At 36.9% G+C, this 19,920-nt stretch overlaps 2 protein-coding genes across 2 annotated transcripts in view; both read right to left on the bottom strand.

The window, feature by feature from the left end:
* Positions 1-325: 325 nt before the first annotated feature.
* Positions 326-16,555, bottom strand: tedc1 (tubulin epsilon and delta complex 1). Its single transcript, XM_017476806.3, has 8 exons — positions 16,295-16,555; positions 16,059-16,152; positions 15,677-15,885; positions 11,778-11,921; positions 11,613-11,699; positions 8,996-9,082; positions 5,126-5,299; positions 326-1,171 (listed from the first exon to the last, which is right to left on the bottom strand). The coding sequence occupies exons 1-8, from the start codon at positions 16,439-16,441 to the stop codon at positions 809-811; spliced, it is 1,305 nt and encodes a 434-aa protein (XP_017332295.1). The 5' UTR covers positions 16,442-16,555; the 3' UTR covers positions 326-808.
* A 2,111-nt stretch (positions 16,556-18,666) lies between these two features.
* The window catches only part of dnal1 (dynein, axonemal, light chain 1), a 6,825-nt gene continuing 5,571 nt past the window's right edge, over positions 18,667-19,920 (bottom strand). Inside the window, 1 exon segment of the mRNA NM_001200377.1 lies at positions 18,667-19,289. Within this exon segment, the coding sequence (NP_001187306.1) occupies positions 19,240-19,289 (50 nt within the window). The 3' untranslated portion in view covers positions 18,667-19,239.

Raw genomic sequence — 19,920 nt, 5'->3', positions numbered from 1 at the left:
AACATGTTTGGGCCCCTTAATTCCAGTGATGTGAAATTGTAATGCTACAGCAAACAAAGGCATCTTATACAACTGTGTGCTTTAAACTGTGTGGCAAAAGTTTAGGGAAGAACCATATGGGTGTGATGGTCAGGAGTGCACAATTGTTTTGCCCATATAATGTATAATAGGTTACTTTTTGTGATACCACATCAGTACATGATGCTATTCTGTTCTGCCTTTCTACGTGAATAAGACAGGAAGTTACTACATGTGTTTGCAAAACACAAAAACTCCTTACCTTGACCTGGCTGAGGAAAGGTTAAAAAGTTAACCTAATAAAACATTTCCACATCGTTTTGGTCTTCTTGTAGATATTTTATTGGCAATAAAAGTCACTGAAATGTTAATCAAAACCCAAATTTTTGTCATTTTTGGTGACATCTAATGGGGTTTCCTAGACCAGCACATACATTTTATGCACACATTAATTCCACACACACACACAAAGGTCTGTATTATCTGTATTATTTCTATCTTTTCTTCCACTGTGCCTAAGCCTCGAAGTTCAGCTGAAAAGGGAAAACTTTGAGAGGACTTTTGATGAAGGAAATGAATATTTTAAACAGTTTCATTGTAATGCATTTGGACAACCAATAGAAATGCCTAAACAACAAATAATCATTACTGAGCAAAAGGACTGAATACTTAAATTATATAATGGGAGTGTATAACAATTCTCTACAGCTATTTAGTTTATTCCCCTATAGTAGTGTTAGGAAAGTCTTTAGTTCTACAATCAGCCTGGCTTTGTGTGTGAGTATGTGCATCATCTGTTGAGAGGCATGATGAACACCAGTCCCTCCAGTGCATTACACTTTGACTGCATTTCCTCTCGCTGGCTCTGTCTTAGCAGCTCAATCTCCCACTCTAGTATGGCCTTTCTGTGCCTCAACTCCTTTAGCACTGACGAAGCCTGGAGCATTCCTGAAGTCTGTGCTTGGCCTGAATCACCTCTCTGGGGTTTGCTTGTTGATTTGGAGGCCTGTGGGTCCTGGAAGTATGGTGTGAAGCCTCTATCTGTGGCCGTCAGAGTATTGACTAGAGAAAAGCCCTGCAAGTGGGCAGTCACTCTTCTCTCTGCGTCTTCTTTCTGCCTATGGCTAAGTCGGGTTGTGTCTGTGCATTTGTCCTGGAGAGATAAGACTAGATGTTAACACAAAAATTACAGGGTGTACCAAAAGTCTCCATACATATATAGCAGAAATTAACACTTTTTAGCAAAATGTCCTCCAAAATTTTTCATACTTGTTTTATTTTTTTTTTTTCAGATAAAGTTAAAAAATCCTTTGAGAAAAGAAGAACAGAATAAAATCAATCACATGGCTGAATCAGGAAGATGTCACGTGGTTGCGAAGGACTTCAACAGAAAACATGGCAAGCACATCACACACATGACACTGGTGTCAAACATATTAAGAAATTCAAAAAGACTGGAAGTGTTGCAGACCAAATGAGAAGTGGAAGTCCACAACCATCAGCTGACGAAGGCACAACCAACATGGTGCTGGCATACACAGTCCCCTTTATAGAGAAATTTTTGGGACACCCTGTACATCGAATTAAAGATATAAGTAGAAGGTTATATAATAAGTTTACACACAAAAATGTGTAGATTTCTGCTGTACCTGTATTCCACAGGCTAAACCTCTATTTATCTGTTTATGATGATACTTTAAAATAAATAAATAAATAAATATATATATAGAAAGATGTCAAGTAATGATATAACAAAATATGCAATTTGGTATTAAGTACTAAAATGTTTCTTGTTACTTAGAAGCCATGTGAAGCACGACTTCAGCACTGCTATTCAAGATACAAGAATTCAGACACAACCAAAGCCTTCAAAACCAACTAAAGAACCAGTATGTGCTGGAAATGCAATGTGGCACTCATTAAGTTTAGAATTCAAAATACAAGCTACTGTCCTTCATAGACAACATCTAGAAGTAGCTGTATCTCTGTAACTCCAGATCAACTAACAAACACCTGCAAAAGTCTAATATGACATTATGTCAGTTCAAAATGGATTTATTCTAGCAATAAAACTCTGATCAGATGACCAGTTTTATTTATTTATTTATTTATTTTTACAAATCATACTCTAACAGCATTAACAAGCTAAGGTAATAAAACATACTGAAGTAAAGTATCACAATCTCCTTGTTCTGATTTTAGTCATATTGTAACCTGCTCAAGGAAATAAGAGATTTAAATCATTTTAATCCTTAGAGGCTTTAGAATGGGAAGCACTAATTAACAAGACTATGGAGCAGGTTGTATAAAAGCTTAGGTAACTAGCAGAATGACAAGGTCAAACATTCACATATCACAAATGTGCTAGAGACCAGGTTTCAAGCTTTCCAGCCTCCAAATCAAATTTTTAACGGATGAATAAAGAAGTGCTGATTGATAGGTCACACGGTCATCTCCAAAGAAACCTATGGGGAAAATATTAAATATATGTTGACTAAGCTGCAATACTGCCAAATTTGTGCCAAGTTTCTCTGTTCATCCAGGCAGGCTGCAATATCTCACAGGTAGCACTCATGAGCACCAAATTTAGAGAGGGAAACATATTACTTCAGGATTAAAAAAGCATCTGATTTGGTATTTTCTCATCCCATTAAATACAGCATCACCCTCAATAAAACTAAGAAAAGTGCCTACGTGTACTAAATAATTTCTCTGCAGTTAAGATGCTAATTCTTTAGCATTTAAACAAAAAATTATTATGCTGAGATTAATCATTTAGAACAGAGATGCATATGCGAATTATACACAAAAAGGGAATATTGTCTAATCTCTACATGGTGAGTTAGCATTTTAACTGCAATATTAAATCTGTACATCAGATCTTTAAATACCAAAAAAATGTATTTTAGTTTGTTCTTTAACCAACTTAGTGTAGCAATTTGCAATCTAAAATTTAATGATTTTAGATTAATAAGATGGTACACAGGTTGATATACTCAATTCCAGCTATTATAAACCCTAAATTTGGCATGAATACATAATTATCTTTAAACAAACATGGACATACACTAAAACTGTGCACTGTCATCTTTAGACTGCAGCTCACCAAATGCCAAATTTTACAAAAGCTCAAATAGTTTTATACACATATTGGATATCTGATATTTGGTTCTTACAGTCATGTGAAAAACTAAGTAAACCCCATGGAAATGGATGTTTTTTTTTTTTTTTTACATATTTGGACGAGCGAACATTTGACCATCTATGAAACAGTGCCTATTAATGAAGTTGATATACTTAAACAAAACCACAAGAAAATTTGCTTTTCCAATCATTTATTCAACAAAAATATCAATAAATGTGATATTCTTCTGTGGAAAAAGTAAGTACACCCTTGACGTCAGAAGCTAGTATTGCCCCCTTTAGCAGAAACAACTTCTTGTAGGCATTTTGCATAATTTTGACCACTCTTCCATGCAATATTCTTTCAGTTGCAAGATGAGGGTTTTCTTGCATGTACTGCCCACTGTACATACCCACCCCCCCAACATTTCAAATCATAGGATTCAAATTCAGGCTTTGACAAGGCCATTCCATAACCCTCCATTTCTTTTTTCTGAGCCAGTCCTTGGTGGATTTGCTAGTGTGCTTAGGATCGTTATCCTGTTGAAATGTCAATTTTCGGTTCACCTTCAAACTTTTGGGCAGATTATCATAATATCTTCAAGCACTCTGTGATATGATGCAGAATTCATAGTTGAAGCAAAGAATGCAAGCTGTCCAGTCCCTGATGCAGCGAAGCAACCCCAAACCATAATATTTCCACCACCGTGCTTCACAGTTGGTATGAGGTGCTTCTCCTGAAAAGCTGTCTTTGGTCTGCAACAAATATGTCTGCTGTTACTGTGGCCAAACAATTCTATCTTTGATTCATCTGTCCAGAGGACATTATTCCAAAAGGCCTGGTCTTTGCCTAGATGCTCATTGGCAAACTGTAGTCTTGAAAAGACTTTTTCCTGGCACACCTCCCATGCAGATTAAATTTGTACAATCTCTTTCTGATTGTAGAAGCATGCACTTTGACAGCAACAGTTGCAAGACTTACTAGCAGATCATGTGATGAAATTTTGGAGACTTCTTTTTGCATCAGATGGTCTGCTCTTGGGTTGAATTTGCTGGGACGACCAGTCCTGGACAAATTGGCAATCGTTTGAAATCTGCGCCATTTGTAGATTATTTTCCTTATAGTGGAATGATGTATTTCAAATAACTTTTTTTCTGAAGGCCTTAAAGAACTCTCCACACATTCTCAATCGGAGACAGGTCAGGACTGCAGGCAGGCCATGCTAGCACCTGCACTCTCTGTTTACGCAACCGTGATCACGCACAATCAGAAGTGGTTTTTGGCCTTGCCCTTTTGATTTGCCCTTGAGATTTGACTGGATTCCTTGAACCTTTTAATTATATTGTGCACTGTAGAAAGTGAAATGCCCAAAATCCTACCAATTTGTTATGGGGAAATGTTCTCAAAATGTTGGATTATTCGCTGATGCATCTGTTGGCAGATTAGCGAACCTCAACCCATCCTTGCTCTTGAAGGACTAGACCTTTTTTTGGAGGCTCCTTGTATACTATGATTAGACAATTGCCTCACCTGTTTCACATCACCTTCTTATTTCAACTCGTCACATCGATATTAGTCCTAAATTCTCCCTATGCCAACTTTTTTGGAAAGTGTTGCATGCATCAATTTCAAAATAAACGTTTATCTTCAAAAAACTATGCAGTTGATTAGATAAAACATCAAATACCTTATCGTTGTGTTTTTTGTTTAAATGCAAGTTAAAGTACATTTACAAATCCCTTCTTTTTGTTTTTATTAGCATTTTCCACACTTTCCCAAGTTTTTCAGAATTGGGATTGTAATACAGTGAAATTTATTGAAGCCCTCAACACTAACTGAAATGTCTTAATACATCAAATATATTTTGACAAAAAGCTCTCTTGGTGTGCTTTAATTTATTTGCACTTTACAAAACCTTTGTCTTACTTGTATGGTGTGTGTGTGATCATTAGATATGTTAGTGCTTTAGTGTGTGGTCATTACCAGTCTGTCCTGGTGCTTAGTCTGTAGTCTCAGCAGCATCTTGTCTAGACGTCTCACAGATCTCCTAGCCTTGTCACCATGGGAACAGCTCTGAGTGACAACCTGGTCTCTTAATAGCTCGTCCATAGACCCTTCCTGATTCCCATCTGAGAGGTAGCCATCAATCACACTGTCCTGTACAGGAATTAATACAGGGATAATTGTTTCCATATGAGACATGAGTGACTGGCTTTATCTAGAAATGGTGGCTGGCGGTGATTGACAACATACGCTTAACAGCTAAGAAGCGGCAAAAGATTAGTAAAACAGTAACGTGCTTCAAATGTATTCTTTTTCTCATTAACATAAAGTTAAACATCTGTAGACTTGTACACAAGACTTACTAATGTAATCCTAAAGACTGTACTGTACTTATACCAGGAGATTTATTCTACAATATGTTCATACTGATAATCCTTAACACACTTAGTACTGTTGACTATATAGCATCCAATTGGAGAAGAGCAATGATTTATTAACCCCCTATCTGGGGTTATCCAGAAAAGTCATGGTTCCCTTTGGAGTCTGGTTCCTCTGAAGACTTCTTCTTCATATGGTTTCACAGAGTTTTTCCTTGCCTCTGGTGCCTCTGGGTTGCTCATTATGGATCTTCCGTAAATCTACAACCGGATATGAATGCTGTATAGTCAATTGTTCACTTTAGTTAAATGTTCTCTTTAGTTTAGAAGTGTTTTCTGTTCCATAGCATTTTTCAGCTGGACTAAAAATATATTATATTATATTATATTATATTATATTAATATATATATATATATATATATATATATATATATATATATATATATATATATATATATATATATATATATATGTGTGTGTGTGTGTGTGTGTGTGTGTGTGTTTTTTGTTTGTTTTTAATTTAGCTAATTCCCAACAAGAGTGTTAATTCTGGAGTTGATATAGGCAGGTGTATAGGTATATTCACAAAATGTCTGAATAGTGGACACTATGGGTGTCCACCTAATAGTGGACACCTACAAGGTCCTAGGGGTGCAACTCAGTAACAAACTGGACTGGTCAGTCAACACTGAGGCCCTTTATAAGAAAGGACAGAGTAGGATGTTCTGTCTGAGGAGGCTCAAGTCCTTTAATGTGTGCACTAGGCTGCTAAAGATGTTTTTACCAGTCTGTGGTCGCCGTTGTTATCTTCTATGCTGTGGTGTGCTGGGGAGGTGGCATTGGGACTTGTGGGGCCAACAAACTGACCAAGCTAGTGAGGAAGGCCAGCTCTGTGGTAGAGATTGAACAGGACTGGATGGAGGAAGTGACTGAGAAGAGGATGAGAGGGAAGATGAAAGCTATCATGGACAATCCTTCTCATCCTCTCTATGCTGAGCTGAGGCAACTCAGGAGAAGATTCAGCGACAGAGTCCACAATTCAACAATACCCAGTACCTCCTACTCCACTGATTGAGTCTCACAGAAACACACACTCAGCAGTTGTCATTCCACAGATATTGCACATGTATATAAATACAGAGGATATTGCACATGTACATATACAAATAGAATTCTAGCATATGTACACATACACAGATCTGTTTTATTGTTTCTATTATTTATTGTCTTTCTATTGCGTAGGTATTTATGGAAATTATTTTCTTTCTTGGATGTTACTCCTCCTACTTGTGCTGCTGTGTCAATTTGAATTTCCCCTACGGGGGATCAATAAAAGGTACATCTTAATACTTTTTAACAACTTCAATTCACCCTGCTTATGACAAACTCTCAGAGAACAAGCAGCTCCTAACTGTCTTGAGATAAACAAGATAGTTCTGTATAAACCAAATAATATGCTTAAAATGCTGTTGTTTTCATAATGAAGTGGTTGTCTTGCTATTTACCTGAGCATTCTTTCCCTCTTTATTTGTAGTACTGGGAACACTTTTGGATATTAAAATGCTGGACTGAATTCAATTTCCATTTCAATAGCCAATATTAATCAAAATGACACCCGTCAGAGGTTCTTTCAGCTCAGGACTAGCATATATCTGAAGACAGGCCATAAACTTTGACCCACACATCTCTCAAACACACCAATTGAAAATAATCTATAAACCAGCATCTGCCTCTTGTCGAGAGCATAGGACCGTCCTCCACTTTGCTACCTCGAAAAATTCATAACATTTCTCCTTCTCAATGCATAAAATCAACACCCATTGCACTTCTTTTTACTTTAATCTGCAAGCTCAAAACCAAAATAAGGGACACCTGCCAAGAGCTATGAAACCACTCCTCTTAGCAGGAAGCTTCTAAATAATTTCAGTGCAATATGGATGTGAGCTGGATGCCAGCACAAGTGAGCACTTCATGGTTTCAGAACACCTTAATTAACAAGGCAGAGTTAGTGGGTGGTTCTGGAAAGTGCAATGACTGAGTCAGTATCAAAAGCCTCGTATCCCAATATGGCTCAGAGCTAATACCTTGTTCTACTTTAATAGTATACTGCAGCGCTTGAGATTAATCTAATTGGATGTGCAAAGGCTGTAAACTTTAAGAACTACCGATTATAAGTACACTCTTTACATAGCAAGTAAACAGACTAACAAGCCAAGTAGAAAATAAAACCTATAAACGAGTTAGGAAATTATTGCAAGGGATATGAGAGTAATATACAGCTACACTCACTGGCTGTTAAATCGGGTACACCCATCATAAAGGTACTCTTCATAAATATAATATTATGTACTACTGCTATTTGTTACTGACCACAGAACCATAACTGACTAGGATTCTCTGCACAGCATGGCAAGAGCACAGCAGTGCAAGCATCAGTGGTATGAGTGTATCACACAGAGCTAGGGGTTGTAAACACCTCAGCAGTGTCACTGTGGTCAGAAAAGAGTGTAGACACAAAGTATGTGTGCTTAATAAACTAGTCACTGAGAGTATACCATTCTAATTTGTTCACAGAATCAACTTGCAAGTTATCCTTTATACATATTTTGTAACAAATTCCTACACAGGAGGCATTGTGCACAGTTACAATATGGTGCACAAACAGCAAAGTGAAAAACTGTGTTAGAATCTTAGCAAAGAAGGAGACCATGCCCTCCAGAAATAATGGCAACCTTTGTACAATAAGCAAAAATTATTATTTAAATATTATAATGAAAAATTGTTGGATTGTGTATAACAACAGGATTACATATTTATCTCTGTTATAACAAAAAAAAATCATTTATATTAGAAGTACTTTTTAATAAGCAGTTATAAGTATCATTAAGCAATGTTAGAGGTTGCATGTCTGAAACAGGTGGAAATGTGGCTGCAGCCCAAATATCACAGTTTTCAAATTGAACAGATTCGTTGTTGTCAAGTCACCTGTTAAACACGGCTTTCACAACAAGCTGTTCGGAAGCATTGCCTGAAAGAAGCAAGGACACTGCACACAATTATAAGCACCCGATACCCAACTGTAAAATTTGTTGGTGAATCAGTGATGCTTTGGGGTTGTTTTGCAGCTGGTAATTCAAGGGGATCTTGTAAAAAAATCATGACATCATGAATTCTGCTAAGCAACCATATATCTCAGCCCAAAACCTGGTTGCCTCTGCCAGGAACGTCAGACTTGGCCGTAAATAGAGCTTTCGACAAGATTATGAGCAAAACATATTTCCAAATTATGCTTTGCAATGAATCTCTCAATATTCAGCCTATATATCTATATAATATCCATATGTGTTTGAGTTCATAATATCCTTTACAACATTCATTTATTTTTTGCATTTTGATTAAGAGTGCAAATAATTCTGGAGGACACTGTATATGCTGTCAAAACATAGAGACTATGCATAGAGACCTGCATACCATCCAGCACCAGAACAGTGGCTCCGTCTTTTTCCATTCTAGATATGCTTCAAGTATTCCATTCAGGGACTGTAGGCGCTCCAGATCCTAAAACAAAATAGATGAGCGCATTCAAATGTGAACCAAATGCACTGTAACTTATATACAGTTTGCACAAAAAAATGCAACATGCAATAAGGTCACTGGAGCTACTTTCCAACCGCATCAAAAATTTCCTCGGATGAATAGTCAGACTTCAGAAGTGCTTATATATATATATATATATATATATATATATATATATATATATATATATATATATATATATATATATAAAATATATTTTATTTATATATATATATATATATATATATATATATATAATATATTTTATTTATATATATATATATATATTTATATATATATATTTTATTTATATATATATATATATATATATAATATATTTTATTTATATATATATATATTTATATATATATATTTTATTTATATATATATATATATATATAATATATTTTATTTATATATATATATATATATATATATATATATATATATATATATATATATATATATATATATATATATACACATACACACACACATACATACATACACACATATTTTATATATATATATATATATATATATATATATATATATATATATATATATATATATATATATATATATATATATATATATATATATATATTTGAGTTACACAATAATACACTGGGAAGACTTAGACTTTGTATATTTGAAACCACCATTCACTACCATATTCAGGAGGTCTTAACCATCTTTTCTGCGGATTTTGGATAATTATACTTACCTGCAAGATGTATTTAAAAAATACTTCTACATAGCTGGTATATGTACAGTATCTCACAAAAGTGAGTACACCCCTCACATTTTTGTAAATATTTGATTATATCTTTTCATGTGACAACACTGAAGAAATGACACTTTGCTACAATGTAAAGTAGTGAGTGTACAGCTTGTGTAACAGTGTAAATTTGCTGTCCCCTCAAAATAACTCAACACACAGCTATTAATGTCTAAACCGCTGGCAACAAAAGTGAGTACACCCCTAAGTGAAAATGTCCAAATTGGGCCCAAAGTGTCAATATTTTGTGTGGCCACCATTATTGTCCAGCACTGCCTTAACCCTCTTGGGCATGGAGTTCACCAGAGCTTCACAGGTTGCCACTGGAGTCCTCTTCCACTCCTCCATGATGACATCACGGAGCTGGTGGATGTTAGAGACCTTGTGCTCCTCCACCTTCCGTTTGAGGATGCCCCACAGATGTTCGATAGGGTTTAGGTCTGGAGACATGCTTGGCCAGTCCATCACCTTCACCCTCAGCTTCTTTAGCAAGGCAGTGGTCTTCTTTGAGGTGTGTTTGGGGTCGTTATCATGCTGGAAAACTGCATACTGATCATGCTCTGTTTCAGTATGTCACAGTACATGTTGGTATTCATGGTTCCCTCAATGAACTGTAGCTCCCCAGTGCCGGCAGCACTCCTGCAGCCCCAGACCATGACACTCCCACCACCATGCTTGACTGTAGGCAAGACACACTTGTCTTTGTACTTCTCACCTGGTTGCTGCCACACACGCTTGACACCATCTGAACCAAATAAGTTTATCTTGGTCTCATCAGACCACAGGACATGGTTCCAGTAATCCATGTCCTTAGTCTGCTTGTCTTCAGCAAACTGTTTGCAGGCTTTCTTGTGCATCATCTTTAGAAGAGGCTTCCTTCTGAGATGACAGCCATGCAGACCAACTTGATGCAGTATGCGGCGTATGGTCTGAGCACTGACAGGCTGACCCCCCCACGCCTTCAACCTCTGCAGCAATGCTGGCTGCACTCATACGTCTATTTCCCAAAGACAACCTCTGGATATGACGCTGAGCACATACACTCAACTTCTTCGGTCGACCATGGCGAGGCCTGTTCTGAGTGGAACCTGTCCTGTTAAACCGCTGTATGGTCTTGGCCACCGTGCTGCAGCTCAGTGTCAGGGTCTTGGCAGTCTTCTTAGAGCCTAGGCCATCTTTATGTAGAGCAACAATTCTTTTTTTCAGATCCTCAGAGAGTTCTTTGCCATGAGGTGCCATGTTGAACTTCCAGTGACCAGTATGAGGGAGTGTGAGAGCGATGACAAATTTAACACACCTGCTCCCCATTCACACCTGAGACCTAGTAACACTAACAAGTCACATGACACCGGGGAGGGAAAATGGCTAATTGGGGCCCAATTTGGACATTTTCACTTAGGGGTGTACTCACTTTTATTGTTAGCGGTTTAGACATTATTGGCTGTGTGTCGAGTTATTTTGAGGGGACAGCAAATTTACACTGTTACACAAGCTGTACACTCACTACTTTACATTGTAGCAAAGTGTCATTTCTTCAGTGTTGTCACATGAAAAGATATAATCAAATATTTACAAAAATGTGAGGGGTGTACTCACTTTTGTGAGATACTGTATCAATTACTGCAATAAATATTCAACCTGGCTTGCAATTCATATAAACTGACAAGACTGTTCAGTGTTCCTGAGCATAGGCAGATAATGCTGTTTGCAGTATAATCTGTCTTAGATCACCTTTTCAAGTGCAGTATATCCAGTTAGATTAGGAACAAGGGCAGCGCTGGGGTAACAGATGGGAGGAGAGCTTATGTGGGAGCAGACCTGGAGAAACATGACAAATCATTTTAGTCACCATTTCAGCCAGCAGATGAAGTTAATGTGGCAGGCCTTGTCACTTGCCTTGTCAGTAAGCTTGGCTTGCTCTTGCTGAGCTGTTAAGAGACTCCGCCACTGTAGCTTCAGTTTCCCATACTGCCACTGCAACCTCCTGACATCTTTTTCTCCACATCCATTTAGGTCCAGGTCCAGTTTTTCAGGTGGACCCTGGTGATCACAGACACATGCACACACGCCATAACAGTTGGTATCATGACACGTCTGTTCCTGATGTATCTTAAGAACACAACCACCTTTTGCAGATTATGAGCAGATGTAAATCAGGGTAACACACATGTGAAATGTACAAGCTTATTACATGCCAACTGACTCAACACTGCAGCCTAATGGTTGTGAATAAATCCTAGATCTTGGTTAGAATCCTTATAAGAAAATATTGCAAAAAAATTTTAAACAACTAATGAAACAGGATGTACTAATGTAAACTAATGTAAATTATCAGCTTTCAATCTATGAAGAAAACAGGGAGTGATGGGAAAATATGAAAGGAAGGAAAGTTCTTATCTGCAAACAAAAAAGTTATACATTCACAGTACTGACCAAAAGTCTTAGGCACATCTAAAGAAATTCTGTTAAGCAAAGACACCTTCAAAAATAATTATATCAGCAATGAAACTAGAAACATTAGTGTTAACAGAAAATTGAGGAGTAACAGGAATCAACACCAACATTTAATACTAGCAGCCTTTGCCTTTACAACGATGTTGAATCTCACAGTTACAATGCCGTGCAGTGTTTTATATAAATTGGCTGGTATGTTTGTCAAAGGTCCTTTGAGAACCTGGCACAGTTCTTCCGGAGTCTTTTGGTGTTGCACTTGATTCGGTTTCTGCAGGTACAATACTAGACAGTCTCAATTATGCCTTTATCTAACATGTATCCATTTATATGTTACTTTCTTCAATGAACAAAAAATTGTGTAACTATTTTTTTTTTTTTTCGGGGGCAGAATTTATGTTTGGAAATATAAAACTTGTACATTGTAACGATAGGGTTCATTTTTCAACCCACAGCGCTGTTTTGTTGTTGCTAATTTGCAGTGCACTGTTCAGTGGTTTCTGTGTGGTTCTGACCACTGTGTGCTGTTCAAGGCTACTGCTTGTGCATGCTTGCAGGTTACTAAAAGACTTAAAAATAAATACAGAATCTCCTCACATTTTACCTGAGCTTAAGTTCAATGATTTATTTTATTTTTTAAAGCATGGCTATCTTAAAGTGTTTCTTGGGTTCTTTGTATCAATGTGCTCTCAAAATCTGTTAGAAATGAGCATTTACAGTTGCAATCAAAATTATTTACCCCCCATTGTAAATCAGGTATGTTGTCAAAATGTACAGACATTCAGCTGTTTGCAATGAACAAATCAAACAAAAGCAATTGAAATAGTTCAACACAACGAACGCTTCAAGTGGTTTCTCCAAATTCAACTGAAATGCAACTTATAGTGATTTCTCCAGTTTCAAAATTATTCAGCCCCTTCATGGCATGTATCTTTAGTACTTAGTAGAGCACCCTTTTGCAGTTATGACCTGTTGCAAATGAGATGCATAGCCAGACACCAGTTTCTTCAATCATAGCCCATTCCACATGAGAAATGACCTTGTGTGCTGCAACCGCCTTCTTCAAATCCCACCAGAGTTTTTCTATTGGGTTCAAATCAGGTGATTGTGATGGCCCTGTAGAATCTTCCAGGACGACTTCTGCAACTAAGCCCTGGTGGAATTTGAGGTATGCTTGGGATCATTGTCTTGTTGGAATGTTTGATGACGCCCCAGTTTTCTCGTAGGATTTCCTGATACTTCAATGAATCCATCTTGCCTTCCACACGCTGCAGGGTTCCAGTACATGAAGATGCGAAGCAGCCCCAGAGCATCACCGAGCCACCACCATGCTTGACTGTGGACAGAGTGTTCATTCCTCACTCTTATTTCTCCAGACATACCACTGATCCATTGTGCCGAAAAGTTCCAGTTTTGTTTCAGCGTTCCACGGAACAGTATCCCAAAACTTCTGTGGCTTATTTATATGATTTTGAGATGACTGATTTGCAATGGGGGTTGAATAATTTTGATTGCAACCGTAAATACTATTTTTCAAAAACCTGCCCGACCCAAGTTTATAAATTACTCCTACATTCTTGTCTAAATCTGTTAAGAAGTTAAGTATTTATGAAATGTAAGACTTTGTGACTATTAGATTTAGAGGTTATGAGGTCAAATAAACTGTATTATTTTTTATTTAAAGCTAGAATGTGTATAATGTTTTCATTAAAAAAAAGAAGAAAAAAAAAAAAACACGTTGTTCCTAAGCTGCTGAGAATCTTGTAATAGTAACACTCAGCAGTTGACAGTCAGCCCTACAACTCGCCACAAATTTGTGTCATGAATTTACACAAAGCCACAGGCATCATAAAAGAGCGATGTCTTCGCCTTCACCTGTCTTTGAGCCAGATACCTCACAGCCTCAGACACACTAAGCCCTGTGGAAACATTGTAAACTTACTCCACAGATCTTGTGTTTTAGCTAGAGTACTAGCAATGAGACCTCAATAATGGCATGAGATACAATTACATCTTTCAGTGTGGGCTGCGTCCCAAACCACAGACTACTATACTATGTAGTAGGTCAATACACCAGTGGTGTCTATAGGGTTTTGTTATCTTGTGTGTGATTTTGGTTGCATTGGATTACCCCTGGATTTTCATTGAATGTGTATCTGTTGTCTCTCACAGCATGGAGGAAGAGCGCTGCAGACCTATATCTTGAAAATGTTCTTCCACAAGTAACATTTAACATTTTTCTACCAGAGAGGGGACAATTCAAATAAATTACATCCCGTACAGTAGTGAGCCAAAGTCTCAAAATGTTATGAAAATTGTACTGTAATATTTTTAATGACTGTAAATTGATCAGTACATAACACTGTTAATAAATGCAGGCTATATACTAATAATTTAGCTCCAGATCATGTAGGAAATAGTAGTAATGTCAGATACCAAGAATTCTGCCATGGCACAAGGAGCCAAAACAGCTTTATATTACCATTTAGAACTTGTACATGGAAGAAAATACCTCTCTCGCAGTATTGAGTTATAGTTCTTTTGGGACCTTTAACCATATTGTAACCATATTTTTCATTACAATTCAGAATATTTGGAAAGGTGAATGACAGCATGTCATAATGGTGATAATAATAATAAAGGGGCTCGCTTATCAAGTTGGGCATTGAATCATTTGCAGGAGCATTTGCAAAAGAGACATGATATTCAGGTAATCCAATTTGTTCGAAAAAAAAAAACGTTTTCTATGGATGCACCGGAGTTTAGGTAAAATTACACATAAGGAGACTCATTCATATGAACCATACGAGGATTCACATACATACATCATTGCAATTTTATATATGCAGTCGCTTATTTATTTGTTGTGTATTATTTGATTTCATTTTAAATCAAAATTTGTGAAACTCAGTCATTTCATATTAATGACCTGAAAGAGAGAAAAACAACACAAATCCATAAATTAAGACAAACTAATTAGTCATTTAATCAATACAAAAGAAATGGTGCAGTATAACAAGGAAAAGTTATGTCTATGGTAGCTGATGCACTATAATGGCAGAGCTGCACATATATTTGAACATCAAATCAAAATATTTATTTTGCTTGGTTATGGGCTTTATTGAATCAGACAACATTTTCATGTCATTTTCATTTTCTTTTCAACACAAGACCAGATACTAATAGTTCCCTAATATCAATACTGATGGTTACATATGACAGCAAACATGAAATATGTAATGATCCTCTACCACCGAATTGAACCCCTAGCTAAAACTACCAGGAAGTGAAGTTGGATAAATATGTACACAATATGTACACTTTACAAGATTCTGGAGACTCACCACTGCTGCTGATGAGAGGACATCTAACTGCAGAAGTCTCTCTCTTAGTAGAGCCTCGAGGTTTCCTGATGCAATAAGCCAGCTGATGGCTAGCAGCAGATCCCTGCTTCCGATCTCCTCTCTGCTTTCACAGGCCCGGGGTCCGACAACCCACCAGCCCCCATAACCACTGTGCCAGAGGGCATTCCTCACAAAGCGTAACTGGGTGTCTGCAAGCATTATTCAATTCACCATGGAACATCAGAACACACACACACACACACACACACACACACACACACAGAGGTTTATGGCAATTACATTAGAAGAACACTTCAAAAAGCAATTTCAGTATTTTCATTGACATATAATCAGTAAAATAGTTTAGACAATCTGTCAGTACCAGGGTTAGAGAGTTTGTTTGGTTCTGAGCATGCGCAGTCTGGTTCAAAGCTCTTCATAAGGAGACTGCTGAGCAAACACCACAAGTCTTGGGTCTACAATGGAGAACGGTGACATTTTTTTAGTTTAGACAACTGGAGTTTCCGCGTACTTTTGCGATATCTGATCATTAAAGACTTCAGGTTAGGTGTGCTGTGGGAAATAAGGTTTTGGTGAACTTAAAAACGAGTCACTAACCACATCTATCCTGTTGAATTTGGCTCTCCTGAACACTTCAGCAGTTGGGACTGACTCAACGTCGAGTGCCGAAAGAAGTTTACAAAACGTTGTTATTACTTCTTTAGCTTTTATATTCTTTTTACATTCTTCATTCTCCTTCTGCATTTTATAATGGAAGTACAATGCTAATCTTTTTACTGAAGTGCCTGGGCGTATGTCAAAAAAATACACAAACACTGTTTCCGCGATTGATATGTTCTGCCATAACACGTGACCAATGACGTCAGAGTCTTCGTTGCTACACTCAACCACGTGACTGCTTTGGAAACTGATTCGGAAGACATTTTTATGTTGTTAACCAGTAAAGGAGTGAAGGCGTTCTGAAGTTTAGGAAAGTCATTTCCACAAATTAAGCTTGTATAAGTACAACAACCCTGTATTAATAATCTAACTTGGAAATCAACAAATCATACCTTCATGTTTTACAGTTCAGATACACTATATGGCCAAAAGTTTTTGGACACCTGACCATCACATCCATTTTTTTTCATCCTAAAACTGTTGCCACAAAGTTGGAAGCACTCAATTGGTATAGGATGTCTTTATATGATGTAGCATTAAGGTTTCCTTTCCTGGATCTCACCAAAAGGCCCAAACTTGTTCCAGCATGGCAATGCTCCTGTGCACAAAGTGAGGTCCATGTGGAAGAACTTGAGTATCCTGAACAGAGTCCTGATCTCAACCCCACTGAAAACCTTTGGGATAAACTGGAATGCAGACTACATGCCAGGCCTTCTTATCCAACATCAATACCTGACCTAATACCTGCTCTTGTGGCTGAATGAACACAGCCATTCTCCAAAGTCTAGTGGAAAGCTCTGGAATGAGATGTTTCCAGCACATATGGCTGCAATGGTCAGGTGTTCACATACTTTTTGCCATATAGTGTAAGCCCACATAAGCCTAGGTAGGTCTAAAGTAGCAAACAACAGATTATGGCCTAGGGCTGGCTTAAAATTAAATGTATGTAATTAAATAATTTGTGTGTGTTTGTCAACAGATGACGTCCTCAGTGAATGTCTGTGCCGAGTTTCTGTAAATGTTCTTTCTGTGACCATGTGGGTTTCCTCTGGGTACTCTGGTTTCCTCCCACCACTCAAAAACATGCATGTATATGGATTTACTAAGATAAATTGCCCCAGATAAAGAGTGAGAGAGAGAGAGAGAGAGAGAGAGAGTGTGTGTGTGTGTGTGTGTGTGTTGCCTTGCCTTGTGATGGACTGGCATCCCATCTATGATGTATTCCCACATCATGCCCAATGTTCCCAGGATAGGATTTTTAACTAGTTTTGCCATCATTACTGGTAAGGCTAGTCAGCATACACTTCCTGGTTAGGCAAGTTTGACTCTTTTGCTTTTGTTGTTTGAACTTCTCTAATCGGGATCACGTAGCACCTGCTGAACAGCATCAGTGCATTTACATACACAGTTGATAAATATTCGTTATTATTTCCTTTGCTTTGTTGTCTATCCTTATGCAATGGCTGTGGGGAAGGCCAACACATTTCACCTAAGGCAATATTGGCAGTGAATATTGCCAGGGTGTTGACAGCGAACATTTCTGCAAAACTTTTTGATATTATTATGTAGGATTTTTTTTTGTCATATTTTGTAGGCAAAATATATTAACCTGTAACAGAGGAAAGATTTTTACCTTTGCTGCCATTTTAAAGATTTAGTCAAAAATTTGTACACTGTTTTCCAAAGTGTGTTGCTGCCCCCTGGCAGGCCACATAGGTACTACAACCCAGATAAAAAGAGGGCACCGGGTCATTGTTGGCTTATTCATATCAAAGTGGCAGCTATGAGCAGTACCTTCATCAGTAAAGTAAAAAACAAACATTGTCAGGAAAGAGGATAAAATTAATGTACATTCAATAAACATTCAATTGTCTGACCAACTGAGTATTATGTATCTGAACTTTGGGGGTCCACGACAGTTAATGGAGGTCCCTGGCTTCAAACAGTTTGAGAACCCCTTGAATAATCGACTAGTCTGTGCAACTCCTAATTACACATGCGATAATGTAAGAATGCTAAGTGTTCTAATAGTTTCATATAAACTTAAGTATATATCATGTTGTGCTTCTCCAAATGAAATGGACAAGGTGAAAAAACAGCCTCAAAACTCAAATTCATTGCGAATTAAATATAAATGACTCATTTCCTCTATTGAAACACTTCGCAAAAATATTTGCATACATATTTTTTTTGTTATTGCTCTATTTATTTTTTCACAAGATGAAACTATCTCAGCCATAAAAAATAACTGAACATGACTTCCTGTCAATCACATGTATAACGCCGATATTGATGACAAAAATACACTAGTTTTGTTCTTTTATTGCAACAGATGTTTTAAATATATTGATACATCACACAACTGTATATCATAGAACTTGTCTAAAAAAGTAATAAGATCAAGTAAAAATCACATTAAAAAATCTTCCAGAATTACTGTGAAAACAAAAACAGACTAGACAAATTTTATCTATCTAAATGTATCTGTTATTATAGTCCATTAGATTTCTTCTTCATTTGTTACAAAACATTAAAAATGTTTCCATTTGTGCCTTTAGTGTGACTCTCCACACCCCATAATGTACAATTCAACATAATTATGATATGTTTACATTACAGTCACATTGACAACTACAGAAAGCTACATAATGCCACAAAGTGTGTGTGTGTGTGTGTTTTTTTGGTACACTGGTGAAGTGCATCAGCTTATCTGTAAGACTATTCTTACTATTTATTTTATTAATACTTTTTACAACTGTATTAGCTGTTAGAACTGTATAAATTAACATCAAGTCAACATATAAAATCTGCAAATACTACAAAGTCTCTTAATTTCTAACATGATGTAGTGAAATCATAAAAATTGTACCACAGTAAAGATATTAACTTTCTGCTTCTTTCTCCTCCTCTTCTTGCTTAATCACCGGGATCCCTGGTAATGACAGTTAGAAGGGTGGCAAGGGTCAGAATTACATTTCACTAAAGACTGAAACTACAATTCACCAAATCAGACTTACATCACTGCTGGGAAAAAGAAAGTACACCCTCCTTAAATTATATCTTTTTATTTATCAAGGCCTAAATAACAATTGTGTGGTCCTCACCAACTTCTATAAACAAACCAATAATAGGCTGTCAGGAGACCATGAAGAAACACAACAAATTCAATATGTAGTCATTTTTCCCCCCATAAAGTAAACCAGCTTTCAGAAACCAGGTAGGAAAAAAGTATACCCTTCCTTCTTCCACAATCTTTAAGAGAGTGATTAGCAGCTACAGATTACTAATTAAAATGCACAAGATTAGTTAATCTAGAAGTGGGACTACCTCTACAAAAACTTTTGGCAGTTTGGTGTTCTGTCTCCATCTGTGTAGTCACACCTCTTGATGATTAATTAATCTTGTGCATTTTATAATAAAGTTTATATAGATATTATTATAGTTTTTAACATATTAAAAACAGAGTTGATTGCGTTATGTTGTACTGTTGCTTTACGGTCATGATTTTGCAAAGTTAAAATGGTTGTGTGTGTGTAAGTAAGAGGGAGCAGGCAGCAGAAAAA

Source organism: Ictalurus punctatus, chromosome 9, assembly GCF_001660625.3.
Source record: "Ictalurus punctatus breed USDA103 chromosome 9, Coco_2.0, whole genome shotgun sequence".
NCBI lineage: Eukaryota > Metazoa > Chordata > Actinopteri > Siluriformes > Ictaluridae > Ictalurus > Ictalurus punctatus.
This window is presented reverse-complemented; position numbering and strand designations above follow the sequence as displayed.

Bases quoted from the DNA above. Each gene is read 5' to 3' on its own strand.
- tedc1 (XM_017476806.3), bottom strand. From the start codon at position 16,441: ATGCAGAAGGAGAATGAAGAATGTAAAAAGAATATAAAAGCTAAAGAA. The intron at 11,922-15,676 runs GTGAGTCTCCAG...TGTGATCACCAG, and splicing joins TCCTCTCATCAGCAGCAGTG to GGTCCACCTGAAAAACTGGA. The intron at 9,083-11,612 runs GTGATCTAAGAC...ATTTTGTTTTAG, and splicing joins GATATACTGCACTTGAAAAG to GATCTGGAGCGCCTACAGTC.